The sequence below is a fragment of the Alnus glutinosa genome, chromosome 8 (assembly GCF_958979055.1).
Source record: "Alnus glutinosa chromosome 8, dhAlnGlut1.1, whole genome shotgun sequence".
Taxonomy (NCBI): Eukaryota; Viridiplantae; Streptophyta; class Magnoliopsida; order Fagales; family Betulaceae; genus Alnus; species Alnus glutinosa.
The window spans coordinates 12,849,591-12,872,627 of NC_084893.1; the positions used below are offsets into that span (position 1 = coordinate 12,849,591).

General features: G+C 36.8%; 1 protein-coding gene across 1 annotated transcript; it reads left to right on the forward strand.

Moving 5' to 3' along the window:
* The first annotated feature begins 739 nt into the window (after window positions 1–739).
* Window positions 740–14,577, forward strand: LOC133876132 (probable LRR receptor-like serine/threonine-protein kinase At1g56130). The gene is made up of 3 exons (XM_062314420.1): window positions 740–939; window positions 8,447–8,640; window positions 14,434–14,577. Exons 1-3 carry the CDS (start codon window positions 759–761, stop codon window positions 14,575–14,577), a joined length of 519 nt encoding a protein of 172 aa, XP_062170404.1. The 5' UTR covers window positions 740–758.
* Window positions 14,578–23,037: the final 8,460 nt, after the last annotated feature.

Genomic DNA, 23,037 nt, shown 5'->3' on the forward strand with positions numbered 1-23,037 from the left:
TATTTTTTTACAAAAAGAAAACAAAACAAAACAAAAAAAATAATAAAATATTATCAGCCACATCAGCTTGTTGTGGGGTTGTTGTGAGAAATGAGTGTAGGGATAATTTCTCATTTAAAAAAGTGATGTACAAAAAATATACAAGTGATATGCAAAAACCATTTCTCCTACTAATCTACCATTTGGTGACGCGGAAGCCATATGTCAGTAATGTCACTGTACGGGGGCCAACCGAGCTTGAAGATTCCACGAGCTTTAATTGGTTGACCCGAAATGCGATTGCAACTTGCAAGTCTATGAACAGAGGCACGTGGGTGGGGCATGGCTTCGATGTTGTGACTGATATTATAATATATAGAGTAATGTTTCTTACACAACTCTCTCACAACTTTGCACAACTCTAACTACTTTTTGTTATGATTAACCATTGGATTTGTTTTTCAACATGTGGGTCCTAAATATTCAATGGCTGATTTTAAAAGAAAGTTGTTAGAGTTATTTAAAAGTTGTACAAAAGTTGTGTAAGAAACATTACTCTAATATATAATAAAAGAGATTTGATTCTTACACAACATCATCACAACAACTGCACAACACCCCCTCATATAGGGGTGGACCCCACACACTGGGCCCCACCCCATGTGAGGGGGTGTTGTGCAGTTGTTGTGGTGATATTGTAAATCTATCATTTTCCATAATAAAATCATAGACAACCCAGTGAATGAGGAAAAGGCAGGATTTCTATATTCAGGAAATGCATGGAGTCGGGTAGTAAGCCGTCAGTCTGGTGGATGGCGCTCCATCGATCAATCTGGTACATGGTGGAATCAAGATCATCACCAGTTTTAGTCTTTGCTCTTTATGCTGCCTGCATCTTTGGCCTGCCTGAGCTTGCTCAAGCTCAAAATGGAACCAACGCTGTCACAGATCCTGCTGAAGGTATCTCTCTCTCTCTCTCTCTCTCTCTTACTATTTACTTCTCCCAAAAAAAAAAAAAAAAAACGCTGATAGACCTTCAGATGCCACAAAATAAAATATGACCAAAATCTTTATTATGAAATGATTATTCCCTATTTTAAATAAAATGGAGAGAATCGTATTCTTAAGAAAACCGCCTGTTTTTTTGGCCTGGTTCCAACTTCCAATGCAAAGAGTCTTCGTATCCTTAAAATTATGTTCGTCGTCTTCTTTAATTTTCCTTTGAGAGAGAAAAAATAACAAAGAGAATTAATTAAACAGCGTTTTGTGGCATTAAAGTGATTAAAAAAAATTAAAGGAACTTAAGCATAATCTGGACTAGTGTTTAAAAAATTGTCGTCTAGATTTGGATAAACTTTCGAGTAATTGCTTTCGTGACAAAAAATAAAAATTTGACAGTTTAAGGTTAGTAGATACCAGTTAATTTTAAATGTTTTATACAACCAGATAAGTCAACCGCACACACAAGCAGGTTTAGAATAAAATACATGTTAGTTGGTTGAGGTGTATTATTTGTATATATTTTCTACATACATTTATATTAGGTATAGAATTTATACATATAGGATGGGTCCCACATGTATATCAATATATATCTCACACTAAATATTTATTTAGTGTATGTACAAAATGTATATAAAAAAGTGTGAACAAATATATTTTAGATAGTTGGTTTGTATCACTGTCAACTAGTTTTTAGAGAGGGAAAAAAAAATGTCATATAGTTTGGTTTCGTTGTGGTTTAATTGGGCCTTCAATTTCAACCCAAATCAATCAAAGCCCTTCCCATTTCCCTCTCTCTTAATAATTATTCCTTTCTTGTCTAACGTCTATTCAGCCAATCCATGCACCCCACCCCCACACAGCCGTCAATCGTCTGACCCCCCACCTTGACAACTTAGGGGCTGATCAATAGATTCAATACAAGTAAATCAAACAAATACTTTTTAATGTTAGAACAACTTTATTCAATAAAGGAAAATACTAAAAAAAAAAGCCTTTCGCGAATACTCTCCGTTCTCTCTCCTGAAATTCCCCTCCCTAAAACGCCCGGCTGATGAGGGGGAGGTAGTGATTTTCACTGCCTTCTCCCCCTCCCCCTTTCTCCCTTTTTTTCCTCCTCCTCCTTCTCCTTCCCTTGCCCTTTCTAACCTCTTCTGAGGCCTCAATTGCTTCTTCGGAGGCCCTATCCTTCGCCCTAGGCGACTTATCTTGGTTCAACGAGTTTACTGGCTTCTCCTCCACCTCTGGTCTAATTGCAGCTCTTAGATTTGTTTTTTTTTCAAAGTCAGACCTATCCACTTTCGGAAGCTCCACCTTCTCACGTGCCATACCACCGTGATCCAGGCTTTCTTCGCTTCGATATGCCGCGCGCCATATGCCAAACCAACCACCATGCGCCTGCGAGTAGATCTAACTTGCGGGTGCATATGTTTTACGCACCGACGCGTGGCTGCTGCTAACTGGTGCCTTTCGGCATTTTCTGCCTCCACCAGCTGCCAGCGACCTCCTGTGGAGTTTCTAGCGCCTTTCATCGGCGCATGGTGTTCACACGCCATCAACAAATCGCCTTCCTGCCGCTGTTGCACTATTATGTTATTTGTTTTTTCTTGTTTTTCTGGGCTTTTTGTTTTAATAATCTTCTGTGTATCCCCTGTGACTCGTGTGGTACCGCAACTGGTGTTTGGATCCTCTGGATTTTATACACCACTTTAAAACCCCTTTATTGGTGGTTTGGTTCAAGGCATCCATGCCAAGAATTATTAGGCCTGCATCTTCTGAAATATTACCCTGCGTACTTACGGTCTTCGGCTTTTATTTGTGTTTGGGTTGTCCAGCCTTAGTCAATTACGTTCTTGTAATTTCTTTTCAAGTATCTATAAAAAATAAAAAATAAATAAAAACAAATACTTTTTATTATTATTATTTATTTATTCAAACTCATCTCCTCTCTCCCACTTGCAAACAACTTGCACCGAGAAAGTTATCCCTTTGCATAAGTGGATGTCGACTGTAGCTTGACGAGAGTTATGAATTTTTCTACATTGTACAAATAACAATTTTAAAGATTTTTTTTTTTTGGTTTAAGTTGATAAGGTTTAAAAATTATTATTGGATCAAAATTTAATAATCACTATAATAATTTTAAAATTAACGTCAATTTAAAAAAAAAAAAAATTCATATCGTTACATATCAAAAAGGCCGTACGTGTCTTTGTTTGAAATGTATGATTTGCTTACTGCCACGCCTGCAATTGTTGGTCAACTTTATGCTACACCTAATCAAGAGGGAGAGGGTAAATGACTTGAATTAATATATATAGTAATGTTATGAAATATATTTTATTTCACAACTTACTCTTACAATGGGAATGTGGCAGTGCAAACTAATTTTTAGATTAATTCTTGTTTTAAAATATATATATATATACACATTAATGTTATGAAATATATTTTATTCCACTGCTTACTTACAATGCGGATGTGACAATGCAAACTAATTTTTAGATAAATTCTTGTTTTTAAAAAAAATCAAAAGTGTATATATATATATATATATATATATATATATACACACACACACACATTAATGTTATGAAATATATTCTATTCCACAACTTACTTACAATGTAAACTAATTTTTAGATCAATTCTTGTTTTTAAAAAAATTCAAAAGTTAATAGGGACTGATACATCAACAGAATAATTATAAAATAAAAATATGATATATAACTTTTTTTTTTTTTTTTTTTTTTTCAACAAAAACGTCATTTCATTAATAGAAGAAAAATTGACCCCCCAAAAGGAGAGGATCTAGGGACACAATTGTTCCCTAAGACCCTAAGGAGAACATTAGCAATAATCCTTGGTACCTTTTCTAACCAAACTGAATCCTGCAAACTACAAGAAGCTTCTTTTGCAAGTGCACGAGCAACACCTTTAAGCCCCTTAGAAACATGGACAAAAGAATAAGCATCCCTAAACAATCTCAATTCAGTTTTTATACTCTCAACAAAGTGACCAATCTTTGATAGATTCGGAGTATTGGCATTTATTGCTTTGACAATTTGCAGAGAGTCCCCTTCAAAAATGGCTTCAAAAAAACCTACCTCCCTGCTAAAAGTAACTACCTTCATAGCAGCCATGACTTCAGCCATAAGCAGATCCACAAGCACCTGTTCATAAATGCAACGGCCACCCAGAAAACAGCCACCACTGTCCCGGGCAACAACTCTAATTCCTATGCAATTCTTTTCCTTATTAAGGGAAGCATCCGAATTGACTTTAATCTTACCACATGGGGGGGCCTGCCATCGTACAGGAAGGGATTGAGCAACACTTCCTACACTATGGGTGATTACCGATCCTTCATTAGAGTTACATGCAGATTCTGAAATCTTCAAGTGACCGAACAGCTTCTTCAGAAACGGCAGTGGGGTGAGTAAAAATCTGGTCAAAAACCATCTTGTTTCTTCTTAGCCATATGCGCCTGCAAGTCACTGCCATCAATTCCATATTTTCCTTGCTAAGTCGTTGTAAGAAGTCCTCCAGGACTTGATTGAAACTTACCCCATCAGATTTTGGATTTCTGGAAAACTATAGTACCTCCTCCCCATACATCTTGGGCTGCAAGACAGCTCCACAAAGCATGGAGGACTGACTCAGCTTCCCTAGTACAGCACGGGCAAAGGTTGTCTTCTACTACCTTATGGCGACATAGGATTTTCCTGTCCATTCCCATCAGAAGAAGGACCACCTTTACTTCTTTCTTGAATTTCCATCCCCATATGATATGCACTCCTCACCATGAAGACTCCATCTATAATCCCATTCCATATAAGCCAGTCCGGTGGTAGAGTAGGGCTCAAAGGGATATTAGGAATCACCTTAGCTTCTTCATTAAACACTTCCTGAAGTAAAGTAGTCTTCCAAGAACACAAATCAGAATTGATCAAGGCAGCAACCCGAGTGTCTTCTCCAATTTTTCTTTGTGGGGATTGCACCGCATAGGATATAGTGATAGCAGCCACCGATCCTGCCATACATGAATGCTTTTTCCATCACCAACCCTCCACACCAATCCTTGCTGGAGCAACTCTCTTGAAGCAAAAATACTTCTCCGAACAAAACTAGGCATGTTTCCAAGTGAAGAGGAAAGAGGAATTGGGGAAGTACTTGGCTTTGAAGATTTGTGCTGTTAAGGATGAAGGATTCTGAATAAATCTCCATCCTTGTTTTGCTAAGAGGGCTTTGTTACATAATTAAATCCTTGAAACCAAGACCCCCTACTGATTTAGATTTTCCCATTTTCTCCCAACTCATCCAGTGGATTTTGGACTCTTTGGACATGTGACCCTACCAAAATTAAAGTATGCATCATGCTATTCAACTCCTTACACAAAGTAACCGGGAGTAAGAACACACTCATACAATACGTTGGGATCACTTGGACCACCGCCTTGATCAAAATTTCTTTTCTGGCTTGTGAAAGAAATTTTATCTTCCAATTAGTCAACTTATTCCAAACTCTCTCCTTGATGTTGTTGAAAGATTGGATCTTTGATTCACCTATGAGGGAGGGCAGCCCAAGATAGGCATCAAAGCGATGAGCCTCAGTTAGACAAGACAACCTGAGTATCTCTTGCCTTTTTTCATGACTTGTATTTCGACTAAAGAAAATAAAGGTTTTTTTCAAAATTTAGCTTTTGGCCCGAGCTAGCCTCATAAAACCCAAAGATTCTAAGTAACCTCCTCCATTCCACTGAATTTGCCTTACAAAAAAGCAAACTATCATCAACAAAGATAATGTGGCTAATCCTAGGCCCCTTGGGAGAAGTTGGGACCCCTGTGATGATCCCATAATCCACAACTTTATACAACAAGGTACTTAGGGCTTCAGCACAAAGAATGAAAAGATAACGGGAAATCGGGTCCCCCTGTTGTATCCTCCTTGTAGGGTGAATGTGCCCAATCGGGTTCCCATTGATCACCACCGAGTAAGAGACTGAACGGACACATGTCATCGCCAATTTAATCTATCTTTATGCAAAGCCTAGCTTCCCCATGACGGCCTCTAAAAATTTCCATTCCACCCAGTCATAAGCCTTACTCATATCAAGTTTAATGCCCATGAATCCCACTTTGCTCCACATTTTGGTTTGCATAGAGTGCATTGTCTCATAAGCAGCTAAGATGTTATCACTTATCAACCTCCCAGGTATGAAGGCACTCTGAACTAGAGAGATAATATCTAGAAGCAGGGGCGGAACTAGGATTTTTGGTAAGGGGAGATGAACTTGTATAATTTTTTTACATCAAAATACCCATTCGATTCAAAATTATGATTTCAAATTTTTATGATATCACATGCACACAATAGTAATAGTATAAAGTACTAGTAAAATAAACTAAGCATAATTTATAATGTCCAAGAAAAAGGGTACATTTGAGCGTAGACATTTTTCTCTTAATAAAATCCCCGAAGCTGAAACCCTAACTAGGCTAACCACACCACTACACCAGCTCTACGACCACTCATCACGCACACATTATTGTGCTTCAAAGTCCAAGAATTTGATGAGACCAAGAAGCAAGAACTATGGCATGAAATTAACAGAATTCATAGATTTGGGTTTGTAGGGTTTGGGATTGTTGTGAAAAAATTGGGTGCTTTAATACTCTCTTGCTTTCTCAAATGGGGTTTGCTGAGAATTGGGGACTTTTGCTACATTGGGATGCCATGCGTGGAAAAGGGGGAAAAAGAGATGGCTAGATGGGTGTAGTTACTTTTTCAGGGGTGAAAGGGGTAACAAAAAAAAAAAAAAAAAAAAAAAAAGCGCTGAAAGGTTGGCTTGGTGCAGACTCTATAGAGGGGAGGACGTGGGTGGGGGAACAAAATATGGGGTCAAAATATAAAGAAAAATTTTTAGGGGGGACAAAAAAATTATTTTAGGGGGACAATTTTATAATTTTATATATTTTAAGTTCAATTTTAAAATTTTTGGTAGGACATTCGTCCCCCCCACTTACCAACTGGGTCGCCCCTGTCTAGAAGCACTTCTTGGAGACGATTAGCCAACATTTTAGAGATAATTTTATAAATAACATTGCACAAACTTATGGCCTTAAAATTATATATATATACGCGTGCGTGTTAGTTAGTAATATGTATCTTTTCTTCAAGCTAACACTCGTATTAATCATATGGAAATGTCTTTTAACATAGTTGTCAATTTAGGTAAGTTAAATGTAATTTCCATATTGCTAAAAAAAAAAAATCTCAAAATGTGTTCTAACCAAAGTTTTGTTGGGGATTTGGTAGTTTTGGACTATCATAATTCATATATACTAGGATGTACGCGGTTGTGTTTTGTGGTTATTATCTCTAATCGTTAATCGCAATCGTCTTAAGCGGTTATCGAATTTTTGTAACCGTAACCAGTCTGCCTTAGGCAGTTAGCCATTTTAAAATAACAACCGGTTAGCAGTTATTGAAACTTATAACCGCACCGCATAACTGTTTTTTAAAAATGAGTGTATTTTGGTATTTTAGGCATTCCTTGAGCCTCTTTTTAGGGCCTATTTTCGATGACTTTAGGCATTTTTTTTTTTAAATAAGTAGAATGTTTCAAAATTTAACAAAACTCAAGAATTGTTTTATGAATAAAGATAAATTTCATTAAATTCAAACAGAAACCACTTATCAAATGCACCAAAATGACGACTTTTTTGTATATTATTATTATTTTATATATAATAAGGATAGACGGTTAGTGGTTATTAACCATCTTCGCCTACTCTTAAATTTGCTAACCGTCCTACTTTAGAGGATTGATGGTTTTTTTTAACGGCCTACAAAAGTGATTATGCAGTTAGCCATTAACCGCTTGATGACCGTATGCTTGTACGCCCTAAATTATATGCTAACTAGGTGGGATTTCTTTTGAGTGCAATCACCAAAATCATATGGAAATGAATAAATTTGGCATTTCCATTAGACAAATAGACAAATGGTCCTTGAAATGCCTCACCTCCACGCAATGCACGGTTTGTGGCATAACATAAAAAATTTCGTTGGATGACCGTATGCTTTACCGCTTGATGACCGTATGCTTGTACAACCTAAATTATATACTAAGTAGGTGGGATTTCTTTTTGTATATTATTATTATTTATATATCTATATATATAAAAGGGTAGGTAATTAGTGATTATTAATCGTCTCTGCCTACTTCTAAAACCCCCTCATTTAGAGGATTAACAATTTATTTTAACTGTCTACAAAAGTAATTATGCAGTTAGCTATTAACCGCTTCATAACCGTATACTTGTAAACCGTAAATTATATACTAACTAGATGACTAAAAAAAAAAAGCTAGGTGGGATTTCTTTTGAGTGCAATCACGAGAGAGTCGGTATTTGTTTTCCACGCAAATCCCAATGACGTAAATTGTGAATTTTATTGCAGTAAGGGTTTTGAATTCAATATTTCAAGAATGGAAAATCTCAGCACCATCAGGCCAATGGAATATAAGTGGGCGACCATGCAGCGGAGCGGCCATCGGCTCTCTCCCCACCATCGATGATAAAGGGTTTAATCCCTTTATCAAATGCGACTGTTCATACGACAATAACGCCACTTGTCACATCACAGAATTGTATGTACTTTTCTATTACCTGTTTTCGCTCTCTCTCTCTCTCTCTCTGTTTCTATTCCATTCCATTTTTGCTTAAAATTACAATATACATAAAAACGAAAACCTGAAGTGCTTCGTGTTCATGCTTGGATAACTGTTCTCTTCTCTATATATGGGGTCTTTTGATCGTTTCACCCATTCAATTGGGTCGCATCAATTTTATTGGTCATGGTTAAAAAACGTTAAAAAAAAAAAAAAAAAAAAAGGAAAAAAGATTTGCATGAAATTTGTTCGATATTATGTCTGGCTGGTACTGCAAAGGTCCAAGGTAAGCCCCTATAACACACATTTGATGGAAGATTACCTCGGCCATCTTGTCTGGACCACCTCCTACCTTCATATTTCTTGCTACTCCATTCTATTATAGTAGTAACAGAATAAATAAATAAATAAAAACTAGTTGACAACAAAGACTTTGAAAACAATAAAAAAAAAACAAAATAGATTTTATCTTTCAAATTTAGGTCACAAAACAATGCATATTTTACCCAATTTTCAATTAGAAAAAAAAAAAAAAAAAATGGCAACAGAAGGCCATGTGGCTCAAGAAGTAACATATCAACAAATTTTATTTTATTTTTTTTAATTTTTTTTTTCAGTTTGATTTTATTATTTAATATTCCCTTTTAAATATGTAGACAGATGAACAATATTCTGAGTGCTATTCTAAAACGTACATTCAGTCTTTTTAAAACAAACATTGAGTTTTTCTGTTAGAGTCCTCATAAGAAGGGAGGACTTCTAGTAGAGAAAAATTTTAGCAACTCAAAATAGTAGCTTGTTGGTACAGTTTCCGGTACGGTGACGTGTTGCCTTGTGATTCGTTGCCTTCCTTGATATTTGCTCTCCTCGTAATCTGCAAAATAATAAACGGCTCGTGGGCTCGTGGGGGTGCCGACCATACCCCCACTCCGATGCCTAAGTCAGTTCAAACTATTTATTTTCTGGAGAGTATCAATAATCTCAGAGCTTAGAGAATCTGCTTGTTAAAAATACCTGATGTAGTAGTCTTATTTATAGACTCACAGTTCACAATTATGAAACTACTGGAGTGCTTGGAGTATAATCCAATTAGGAGTCTGAGTCCTAGATCACATAGTCTTTAATCTTATCTTCATAGAATTCAAATTGGGTAGTAGAGTCCAAACTGGATATGACACTCTCTTTAGCTAATGTCATTCTATTAGGTACCTTATCCCATATTTGATGGGATAGAAGTCTATCTTGATATATTTGGGATATGCAGCTTTTTGGAGATAATGGATGGTCTTGTACTTAAGTCTAATTTGGCCGGGTCAACCCGATGGGCTCAGCCCCTGATACTACCTTAGGCCCACGTGTCTTTGGAGCTAATTATTTCTCCAACAGTTACCCCCTAATTCTCTTATTTGAATTTAGAATGTAAGAGAATTAAATACCTCAATTTCTGAATCTGGATCTTCCATAATCTGTATCTGACAATTGCCGCCTCTTTCAAAGTAATTATGACGAATAATGCCTCGAATCTTTGGATTGGAGTGGCGTCTGACCTGATGGATGCCAATTCAATTCTTGGATACTTGTGATCTGTCAGAGTACTAATAGCAACTTCCCATAGATATCTTCTACATAAGTGCCTCTACATAATATTGTCGGTCGGGCCAAAGTTGTGAAGATGATCCTCCACTCTCAATAGGAGATGGATCGGACTAATGTAGTTGATTTCACCAAGATTGTGGTGAAATGCCACTCTGAGAGAACACTTTGCGTACAACTTTCCTGAGATCAAGGTTCTGTCTGACAAAAAAGGGTAAACCGTTGAAGAAAAAGGCTTAACATACCCGAAGCTTCTTCATCGGTAGTGTTTCGTAGACCGCTTCCACAAAAATCTCTCTTGGCGGCTTTAGAGGCTTAGACTAGCGCTAAGGCTTTGGTTGTCCGAGACTTACAACGACTAGGGGCTTCCGGTGGCCCGACGTTTTGTGCTTGGCATACCGAATCTTCTAATCTAAACACCACTTAGCTTGGTCTCTTGGTTATTTTTTTTTTGTAGAGGTGGTATCCCCTTATGGTTTGTTATAGGGGCTGTCTCCCGTAAGGTTTGTTGTAGGGGTTGTCTCCCCGTATCTTTGTCCGAGTTGCTCTTGAGAGAACTTAATTTAAGAGCTTGGTGCAGCTTCGGTGATTTTCCATTTGCAGAAGCTTTAACTTTGTTGAGCTACCCCCCATAACTTTAGTCCGCGACCGCGGGCTAAGCCGTTCGAGGCGGATAGTCAAGTCCTCTTGGTATCCTGGACGATGTTGTAAAAGAGATCTTGGAGTTTGGAGTGAGTCTCGAGGCTTCAGCTTGATGATTTTTTTTTAAAGAGGTTTTATCCTCATACCTTTCTGAAGCTTTACATCCTCTTTATCTTTTTGAATCTTTCCTGAAGTTTTATCATCCTGAAGCCTTATCTCCCTAAACCTTTATCTTTGTAGAGATCTGTCTTCTTGAATCTTTATCTTGCTAGATCTTTCCTGAAGCTTTATCTTCCTGGATCTTTATCTTCCTGGATCTTTCCCGAAGCTTTATCATTCTAAAGCTTTATTTTTATGAAGCTTTATCATCCTGAAGCTCTGTTATCCTGAAGCTCTACCTTCCTGTTTACTTTCCTGAAGCTTTATCATCCTGAAGCCTTATCTCCTTAAACCTTTATCTTCGTAGAGATCTGTCTTCCTGAATCTTTATCTTCCTGGATCTTTCCTGAAGCTTTGTCATCCTGAAGCTTTATCATTCTGAAGCTTTACCTTTCTGAAGCTTTATCTTCCTAAATCTTTGTCTTCCTGAATCTTTATCTCCTTGAACCTTTACCTTCCTGAAGATCCGTCTTCCTAAACCTTTACCTTCCTGTTTGTTTACCTTATTGAGCTACCCCCCATAACTTCAGTCTGCGACCGCAGGCTAAGTCGTTCGAGGTGGGTAGTCAAGTCGCTTAGCTTTACTTTCCTGAAGCTTTATCTTCCTGAAGCTTTATCATTCTGAATCTTTCCTGAAGCTCTGTCATACTAAAGCTTTACCTTCTGAGCTACCCCCCATAACTTTAGTCTGCAACTCCAGGCTAAGTTGTTCGAGGTGGGTAGTCAGGTTGCTGAGCTTTACCTTTCTTTGCAGCAGCTTTATCTTCCTGAAGCTTTGTCATCCTGAAGCTTTATCATTTTGAATCTTTCCTGAATCTCTGTCATACTGAAGCTTTACCTTCTGAGCTACCCCCCATAACTTTAGTCTGCAACCACAGGCTAAGTTGTTCGAGGTGGGTAGTCAGGTCGCTGAGCTTTACCTTCCTTTGGAGCAGCTTTATCTTCTTGAAACTTTGTCATCCTGAGGCTTTGTCATCCTGAGGCTTTGTCATCCTAAAGCTTTACCTTTCTGAAGCTTTACCTTTCTGAAGCTTTATCTTCCTGAAGCTTTATCCTTCTGAATCTCCAATCTCGCCTTGGTATCCTTTCCATAACCCTTTCGGGTCGTCCGAGGAAAGGACTCGGGCCAATTCTTAACCTTATCCTTCAAAAACCCACAACCGGGAGGTTTCAACCCTTTGTATCCTTTCCATGACCCTTTCGGGTTGTTCGAGGAAACGATTCGGGCAGATTCTTTCCTGAGCATCCCCACCATAACTCTTTCGAGTCGTTCGAGGGGAGGAGTCAGATGGACGTTGATGTAGCTTGATCATCTTTGGAGAAGTTTGATGAAGAAGTGCTTCCATTCTGTCTCGGACTGCTGCTTTATTCTTACAAGAGATCAATCAATACCTGGGGACTCTCTGTTCTTCCTTGCTCTCGGTGTTGGACTAACTGAGAGGCTTTCCTTGTTTTCTTTGCAAGGTTGTCTCCTTGGCTCTCGGTGTTGGACTAACCGAGAGACTTTCCTTGTATAATTTGTTGTAGGGGTTGTCTCCCCATATCTTTTCTGTGAAAAGGGTTAACAAAGCACTGCATATACTAAAACAAAATAGCAGAATGCACAGTAGCACCATATATTCTTTTCATCCGTCGAGATGATTTTGTGATCCTTTCACTCACGGCAGGAGTGAGGCCTCAACACATGAGTCTATTTTATCAAAATATATATATTTTTCGGCTAAGCGTACAAGTGCATGCATATATATATATATATATATATATATATATATTTTTTCTGGTTGATAAAATAAAAACCAACATTTATCCTTTCTTTAACATGAATCATGTTTGTAAAAGAAGAGTATGAACTTATCTGGTGAATTCGATGAAGATGAACCGTCTTACTTGAAGTTCCTTATCTTGTACGCCACTCGATATGGGGCTCTTTGGGAGAGTTCCTCAAACTGGACCCTCGATTCGGATTGGTCCCTCGGCATGTGACTATGCACTTTGGAGGATGGCAAATCCGGAGGGGTCCTCGGAGTGTACCATTTGGAACTAGAAGTTCGGGCATAGTCTCCTCGGGATAGTACTCTCGGTATGTGTCATCTCGGTACATATTTTTCGCCTCGATAGAACACTCTCGGATCTATCTTTTGTCCTTGGTAGAACGCCCTCGGATTATACTTTCTTCTCGGTAAAACACCTTCGGGTTTAACTTTCCTCCTTAGCAAAACACATTGGATCTAGCTTTTCTCCTCAGTAGAACACCTCGGATCTAACTTTTCTCCTCAGTAGAACACTCTCGGATCTATCTTTTGTTCTCGGTAAAATATCTTCGGATCTATCTTTTCACCTTGGTAGAACACCTTGGATCTAACTTTCCTCCTTGGTAGAACACCTCGGATCTAACTTTCCTCCTTGGTAGAACACCTTGGATCTAACTTTCCTCCTTGGTAGAACACCCTCGAATCTAACTTTCCTCATCGGTAAAACACCTCGGATCTAACGTTTGTACTTGGTAGAACACCTCGGATCTATCTTTTCACCTCGGATCTAACTTTCCTCCTTGGTAGAACACCTCGGATCTAACTTTCCTCCTTGGTAGAACACTCTCGAATCTAACTTTCCTCATCGGTAAAACACCTCGGATCTAACTTTTGTACTCGGTAGAACACCCTCAGATCTATCTTTTCACCTCGGTAGAACACCTCGGATCTATCTTTTCACCTCGGTAACTTTCCTCCTTGGTAGAACACCTCGGATCTAACTTTCCTCCTTGGTAGAACACCCTCGAATCTAACTTTCCTCATCGGTAAAACACCTCGGATCTAACTTTGGTACTCAGTAGAACACCCTCAGATCTATCTTTTCTCCTTTCTCTTTTTTTTTTTTTTTTGGACACAGATAAGCCGAGCCTTCAACCTAATGACTCGGTCTCGGTGTCATTCTCTTCTTTGACTCTGTGTATGTGTAGGCCTAGATAGCGAACTTCGGTCATTGGCGTTCTTGAAACCAAGCTTGCAATAAAACACAGTACGTCTGACATCCCCGCAGACCTAAAACACTTGAGAACTGGATTCCGACTCCCCACCGAATTGGAACACGAATCTTTGATCAGGCTCGGCGCTAACGCTCAAGTGAAACCGATTCACCTCGTCTTTACTACGTGCAGATTCACCGACACTGCAACAATCTCCAACACTGTTCATTAAATTTCCAGACGTGATCCATGCTTATAAACCCAACCCCAAAAGCAACATCTAGGAGTATTGGAGGGTTTTTGACTTCCTTTCCTTAACTTGATCCGATCTTCGGGGTCTCTCGCTGCCTCGGAGGTTCGGATCTTTGGGATTTCAGAAACTTCTGGGTGATTCTTTCCTTCACTTTTTCCTAGTAGGACATTGGAGCCCCGAATGGAGAAGGCTTCACAGGACCCCCGAGCTTTGATTTTCGTGACTGCCAAACTGTTCAGGAAGAGCCCGGGATGAGAGCCAGAAGCTACTGGGTTGAACTACAGTGGCAGTGGAGGCATCGTGCTTGACCTCATACCACCAATCAGTGAGGATGAACATTATTTTTTGGGGTCTTCATCTTGGTCCTTTGAACTTTGGTGGAAATCTTGATGTTCTTCGGAGAGGAAACCAGGACCTGAACCGGGTTAGACATACTGGATGGGTTGGATTCTTTTCTTTTCTTCTTTTTGAGCTGACTTCTTTCTTCTCTTTTTTTTTTAGTCCAGTGCTGCCTTTCCCAAAACGAACAGCCTAGGAAATCGCTAGGATATCCCAGCCTGCCAGCCCATATTTTCTCGGAATTCAAACCAGAAACAACGTCAATAACACACAGCACCCAAAATAATTTTTTTTTTTTTAAGAAGATGGCACCGATGTCTTATAGCACTTGGTCAACAGCCCTTAGCAACACAGATGTTCTCGTACCACGCTTCTTCTTCTTCATCGGGTCACTACCATCTTGCGGTGAAGACAAGCTGGTTTCGAACTTTGCTGCCCAAGATCGCCCATCAGACAGGCCTAAAGGGCTTGTGGATCCATGACTGCCCGGCACACAAGGCCACCTTGTGCTCACGACCGATCTATGCCACGTGGAACCTAATCCGAACACGTTCTCTTCCAAGTCACTGTTGCCTTGAAGGTCGGGGTCCTCGGATGTCCAGATTCTTCTAGCTAGCACCGTTCTGTGGATCACAGTCGGGATTGGGTTCTAGTTCTCCCTGATTTCGCCAATTTTCAGTGTAATCACTCCATCTCGGCTTCCCTGCTTGCAAGCAATCGTGGTTCTCAGCCTTCCTGTCAAGAACTGATTCGGACAGGTCGGGTCGGATGTTGTCCATGGCGCCCGGTTCCAAATCTAGTTCAGGCTTTGGCGGGTCACAGCCAGAGCTCGGTTCCATGGACGTGAGCTAGGTGAGAAGATGGTGCCGGTCCGAGTCTACTGGCCACCGTCCAAGTTTCTCACGCTCCTGCTCCGTGTTCAGTCCGACCCGTCATACATGATGATCCGTGGAAATCATCCCTTGTTAGAGGTTTTGGGTTTTGTCGATCACCATCGGCTAGAAATTGAAGATTGGGGCTGTACATCGTTTAGCCAGTGAAGGCCAGCGTCAATTCGACGTGATGGCAGATCCTCCACCAACTGATTCGGCATCACCGCAGCAAGGCCAGATCGTGATGTTCTCCGGCGGCAGAAGGGGAAGAGCCGATTAGCCAAGGGGTTCTTCGGAGAAGAAACCGGGAACCGAACTGATTTGGGGCCTACCATCGGGTTTTTCTTGGGCCGACCCGAACTCTCCTTTCTTCTTCTCTGTATATTTTTTGTTTGTCTGGGCCAACCCATTAGAACGAATTGGACTAGGCTCAATCCCCCAAGCCTAAGCCAATCGACCTGATGCCTTTTTTCTTTTTTGTATAGATTGTATGTGCTGTAGCCTTTCACGTGAACTCGAGACCTAAAAAGTGGATAAATTTTCCAAAGTTTCTATGGTTGACATGAATGGTCAAAGCTGCATCTAAGAAACCTCCAAAATTTTCACACCACTCAAGGCAGAATCATATATGGGCCATACGGCAGTCTCTAAAAACGTAGAAAAACACAAGTTAAATCAAACATATCTGGTATATACGACGAGGTCCAACATTGGTTTGATGTGCGTTAAAGCAAGCCCGAAATAGATGGATGTGGATCAATTCTAGCAAACTTCAAGTGTAGACCCACGAAGTCAGAGATCTCTGTCTATTGATGAAGAGAGATTTTCAGATTGGATTTGATCATGCAGTCACCGTTGCGGATTTTTTTTTTTCCAAGAAACGATTCGTCGTTCCCACAGACGGCGCCAAACTGTTGGTACAGTTTCCGGTACGGTGACATGTTGCCTTGTGATTCGTTGCCTTCCTTGATGTTCTTTCTCCTCGTAATCTGCAAAATAATAAACGGCTCGTCGGCTCATGGGGGTGCCGACCATACCCCACTCCGATGCCTAAGTCAGTTCAAACTATTTATTTTCTGGAGAGTATCAATAATCTCAGAGCTTAGAGAATCTGCTTGTTAAAAATACCTGACGTAGTAGTCTTACTTATAGACTCACAGTTCACAGTTATGAAACTACTTGAGTGCTTGGAGCATAATCCAATTAGGAGTTTGAGTCCTAGATCACATAGTCTTTAATCTTATCTTCATAGAATTCAAATTGGGTAGTAGAGTCCAAACTGGATATGACACTCTCTTTAGCTAATGTCATTCTATTAGGTACCTTATCCCATATTTGATGGGATAGAAGTCTATCTTGATATATTTGGGATATGCGGCTTTTTGGAGATAATGGATGGTCTTGTACTTAAATCTAATCCGGCCGGGTCAACCCGATAGGCTCAGCCCCCGATACTACCTTAGGCCCACGTGTCTTTGGAGCTGATTATTTCTCCAACATAGCTTATTATAATCTCAGGTAGTTGGTAGTTATCATACTTATCAAATAATCACTTCACCCACTATTTAATAATCCTTAAAAGCATATGTCAATTAGAAATAAAATTCCACTAATCCATGTGAACTCTATGGGTCAAATTAATTTCCAATATCTCCCACTCATCCATATTGGGTACCATATCTATAAACTGTGAAAGAACTCAAGGAGTGATTCTAACCCCAAATAAAAGACAATCAAGCAATAATTAGCACATTAATAAAATTAGCTCGTAACCCGTGCTATGCGCGGGATTCTTCCTTATAATTTAGTTTCATAATAAAAAAATAAAAATAAAAAATGGAAGAAGAGAAGCATAGAAAATATAGATAAAAAATGAAAACTGAAAAATACTAATATAATATAATAGCGACAAAAATTTCTTATAAACTGGTTTGTAGAAAATTTTCTACAACTCACATTTTAAATAGACACGCATCCTTTAAACATGTGAATTAATGCTACATGCTATTTAAATAACATGTGATTCTCAATTGCCAAATGACATATGTCAATCTTATATTTGGGTTGTAAGAAAATTCCTACAAACCGGTTTGTAGGAAATTTTTGTCCATATAATACTGTTATTTTTTTTGTATTATACAAAGTAATAAAAAACTACTCAATAAACATAATACGCTAAAAAATCATCATACCCCGTACAAAAAACAACCATAGGAAACTCTCTCTCACCATCATTTTCTTGAATTTAGTGTAAAATTTACAAAAGATAAAATAAGCAATTTGAATGAAAAATAATATATTAATTACATAAAAAATAAAGAAAAAGAAAAAAGAAGAAGAGAAGAAATGAAATAAGAGAACCATAGAAAATAGACAAAAAATGAAAAATAAAAAAACACTAATAGAATAAAATAGAGTTTTCTTTTCCATATATTTTTCTGGTTCATATGAAACCTTGAAAATCAATATTGTCTATCAATTAAGCACGTTAACCATGTGCATTATACAGGGAAAAAAAAATTCAGTGAACAATGTAAATTAAAAAATCGTCATACCTCATACTCAAAACAACAATTAATGTAAACTCTCTCTCTCTCCATGGTTTCCTTGAATTCAATGTAAAATTTAGAAAAGGAAAAAGAAAAAAAAAAAAGCAACTTGAACAAAAAAATAATATAAATTAGGAAATAGGGACAAAAAAAAAATGTAAAGAAAGAACAAAATCATAGAAAATAAAGTAAAAAAAAAATATATAAAATGATAACCACTAATATAATAGAAAATAACTATTTTCTTATATACTTTTTCCAGTTCCAAAGAAATTTATAGGTATAGGAAGAAACTACGGTCAGATAGATATTTTTTAATTCGACCATCATTCTTATATATAGCGTAAAAGAAACTACTTTTTCAACAAAAATAAAAAAAAAATAATATAAATTATCAATGCAAAAATAAGGATAGAAAATTAAATCAGAAAAACAGAAGCACATAAAATAAATACAAACATATTATTTACAATTCTATTGAACACAGCCCCAACAAACTTGAAAGGCAAACTAAAAAAAAAGGCTATAGCATTATTACAAACAAAAAGGTTCCAACAATAGCAAAAACTTTGCTCTCTTTGCTTTGAGCACCACTCTCCGGTAATGTAAACAACATTGCAGTTTTGCATAGCCACAAACCATTACTTCTCCATATATTTATTTGAGAAAGCAAGAGATATTGGAGTGACTTTCGACATTTCCCAAAGAAAAAAAAAAAACTGACGTTTGACTCTTTAAGGTTTAGTTTGTAACGGACATTTAATGGGAGGAGAAGCGGTGTAGGAGTAAAAGATTTTACTTAAAGGAAGAGAGAGAGTAGTAGAAATTAGTGAGAATTTAATGACAACAAAATTAAATGTTTCTATTCATTTTCTATTCAATAGAAGAGATTTGATTAGGAATATTAAAAGCACCATTTATTTCACTTGAAATACATGGAGCAGTTCAATTTTACTCCTTTTTTTTTTGGGGTAATTACCTTTTCCCCCCATGAACTACCAAAAAATGCGTGATGCCCCCATGAACTACCAACTCGACCAAAATAGAGCATTCAACTGCCAAAGATAACCATTTTCCCCCCTTCCGTCAGTCACACGCCGTTTTACCCTCATTTTCTTCCTCTTTTCCCCCTATGAACTACCACCATCTTCCTCTTTTCCCCCCATGAACTACCATCATCTTCCAACATGCCCCCATATAAAATGGCACATGACCCGTTGACCGTTTGTTTTAACCCCTTTGACTGACGGAAGGGGGGAAAATGGTTGTCTTTGGTAGTTGAATGCTCTATTTTGGTCAAGTTGGTAGTTCATGGGGGCATTGCGCATTTTTTGGTAGTTCATGGGGGAAAAAGGTAATTACGCCTTTTTTTTTTTGTTTCCAGTTTTACTTAAAGGAAGAGAAAGAGGTAGAAATTAGTAAGAATTTAATAACAAAAAAAATTTGACGTTTCTATTCATTTTTTATTCAATATAAAAGAGTTAATTAGTCATATTAAATGCACCGTTCATTTTACTTGAAATACACAAACCTGTTTAGTTTTACTTAAATTACCAGTTTTTTACTCAAATGACCGGTTCAGTGTTTAAAAAGTATGGATTCATGCCACGTGTCCTAATTCTAGGCCAACTCTAAGTTGGAACTCGGCTTTTATATACATACAAGCTCATAACCCGTGCTATGCGCGGGATTCTTCTTTATAATTTAGTTTCATAATAAAAAAAAAAATGAAAGAAGAGAAGCATAGAAAATATAGATAAAAAATGAAAACTGAAAAATACTAATATAATATAATAGTGTTATCTTTTCTGTATTACACAAAGTAATAAAAAACTACTCAATAAATATAATATACTAAAAAATCATTATACCCCGTACAAAAAACAACCATAGGAAACTCTCTCTCACTATTATTTTCTTGAATTTAGTGTAAAATTTACAAAAGATAAAATAAGCAATTTGAATGAAAAATAATATATTAATTACATAAAAAATAAGGAAAAAAAGAAAAGAAAAGAGGAGACGAAATAAGAAAACCATAGAAATTATAGACAAAAAATGAAAAATCAAACATACTAATAGAATAGAATAGAGTTTTTTTTTTCCATATACTTTTCCGGTTCATATGAAACCTTGAAAATCAATATTGTCTATCAATTAAGCACGTTAACAATGTGCATTATACAGGGAAAAAAAAAATCAAAGAACAATGTAAATTAAAAAATTGTCATACCTTGTACCAAAACAACAATTAATACACCCTCTCTCTATGGTTTTCTTGAATTCAATGTAAAATTTAGAAAAAAAAAAATTGAACAAAAAAAATATATAAATTAGGAAATAGGGACAAAAAAAATGTAAAGAAAGAACAAAATCATAGAAAATAAAGTAAAAAAAAAAAAAAAAATGTAAAATGATAACCACTAATGTAATAGAAAATAACTATTTTTTTATATACTTTTTCCTGATCCAAAGAAATTTATAGGTATAGAAATAAACTACGGTCAAATAGATATTTTTTAATTTGACCATCATTCTTATATATAGTGTAGACAGAAGCACATAAAATAAATACAAACATATTATTTACAATTCTAATGAACACAACCCTGACAAACTTAAAAGGCAAACTAAAAAAACAAAGGCTATAGCAGTATTACAAACAAAAAGGTTCTAACAATAGCAAAAACTTTGCTCTCATTGCTTTGAGCACCACTCTCCGGTAATGTAAACAACATTACAGTTTTGCATAGCCACAAACCATTACTTCTCCATATATTTATTTGAGAAAGCGAGAGATATTGGAGTGACTTTTGGCATTTCCCAAAGACAAAAACTGACATTTGACTCTTTGAAGTTTAGTTTGTAACGGACATTTAGTGGGAGGGGAAGCGGTGTTTGAGTAAAAGATTTTACTTAAAGGAAGAGAGAAAGAGAGGTAGAAATTTGTGAGAATTTAATGACAACAAAATTAGATGTTTCTATTCATTTTCTATTCAATAGAAGAGATTTGATTAGGAATATTAAACACACCGTTTATTTCACTTGAAATATATGGAGCAGTTCAATTTTACCTTCTTTTTTTTTTTTCTTTTTTTTTTTTTCAGTTTTATTTAAAGGAAGAGAAAGAGGTAGAAATTAGTGAGAATTTAATGACAAAAAAAATTTGACGTTTCTATTCATTTTTTATTCAATATAAGAGAGTTAATTAGTCATATTAAATGCACCGTTTATTTTACTTGAAATACGCAGACTGGTTTAGTTTTACTTAAATTATCAGTTTTTTACTCAAATGACCGGTTTAATGTTTAAAAAGTATAGATTTATGCCACGTGTCCTAATTCTAGGCCAACTCTAAGTTGGAACTTGGCTTATATATATATATATATATATATAAAATCCATATAATTTTGAACATTAAAAAAAAAAGGTATTTCAAATTTAATGCTTACTTAACTCTTTAGTGTTTTAAAAACATTTATATTCCTTTTGTGCACAATAATCAAATAAAAGTTTTGCCTTTTTTGGCTTTCAAAAGCAGAATAACACTTACAAAAAATAAGTGAAAATCATAAAAATCACATAAAAGAAAAACAAATATCCCATAAAACATTTAAATGAATTAATACATAAGACCCTTATTTTTAGTTTAATTCATATAAATTAAAACATGTTAAAATATTTGTTCACATAAGTGTAGTTTAGAATGAAAATAAGTATGAAAAAGAAAAATAGCAAGAAGAAAACCACGATTTTGATTATCAAAATATAAAATATAAAATTAGTAGGAATTTTTTTTAATGTCGATGTGATACCTATTATATTTCAATCCTATATAATTCTGAACATTCAAAAAAGCAAATGAACAAAAAAAATCTCATAAACATTCAAATGAAGAATTGTTTAACCACAAATTTCACAAACAAAATGGCCGGAAACATATTTAGATTTCAACCAAAAATATGAAAATATCAAAGAGTCATACTTATATCATTAATTAAGAGAGAGAAGCTACTTGTATCATTAATAGAGAGAGAGAGAGATTAAATATACCGGTTCAATTTTATTTAAAAGATCGGTTCAGTACTTAAAGGACCGGTTTAGTTATTAAAAAGTATGGGTTCATGCCACGTGTCACTATTCTATGACATTCTAAGGAAGAACTCGGCTTATATATATATATATATGATTACTTGAAAACTAAATCATACAAACACAACCACAACACAGATTTTTTGGTTATGAAGTGAAAAAACCCTTTGAACACATCAAATGTTTAGAATTCATTCCAGAGCAATCAAAATGGGGAAATCGCTACAGAGAAGATCCAAATTACAAGATAAGAGAAAACTTACAACCCTTTGTGATATCCTATTTCTTGTAACACAACTAGCCACCTGCTGGCCTCTAAGCCCTCTGGTCTTCTTACAATGCATCTCCTTACCGATCCTTCGGTAGACTCTTCTTCAGACAATATTTTGTATATGGTTTGTTGGCTAAAACTCAGAACACTTTAAGTGTGAGCAAAGCTCAAAGCTTTCAGAACATCCATACTTGGTTACACTCTTTTGAAGATGAAAAATGAATCTACAAACTCCCTATGATCATCCTACGCACTCTTACCAAATGCTCAAGAACCCTTTAGAGCTTATGAAAATCTCCGGGAAAAATGTCTCTTCAAGCTTTTTTTGAATAAGTTAAAAATCTCATTTTTATCAATTGTTCCGTATGCTGCCATTAAAACAAAAAACACTTGGGGTTTCATCGCTAATTTTCTGACACTTGTCAGTTCCTTAGTCTTCCGTTAAAACGGGCTTCTGACAGGATCTTACAAAAGCTCATGGAGAGTCAACTGCAGCTTGATGTTCCAACGTGCTTCTGACGGAGGATGGCAGAGAGGTTGAATCGTCTTCCAGTGGTGTGCCATTAGAAGAACTCTGATTCCGTTTGAACGGAGGAAGGGAGTAACAAATCTTCTTCTTGTCGTAGGTGTCCCGTTAGAATGGAT

What these genes read in the sequence shown, in the direction of transcription:
- LOC133876132 (XM_062314420.1), top strand. Translation starts at nt 759, where the DNA reads ATGGAGTCGGGTAGTAAGCCGTCAGTCTGGTGGATGGCGCTCCATCGA. An exon ending in TGTCACAGATCCTGCTGAAG is followed by an intron (nt 940 to 8,446) that starts GTATCTCTCTCT and finishes ATTTTATTGCAG; the next exon opens with TAAGGGTTTTGAATTCAATA. An exon ending in GTCACATCACAGAATTGTAT is followed by an intron (nt 8,641 to 14,433) that starts GTACTTTTCTAT and finishes TTTTCCTAGTAG; the next exon opens with GACATTGGAGCCCCGAATGG.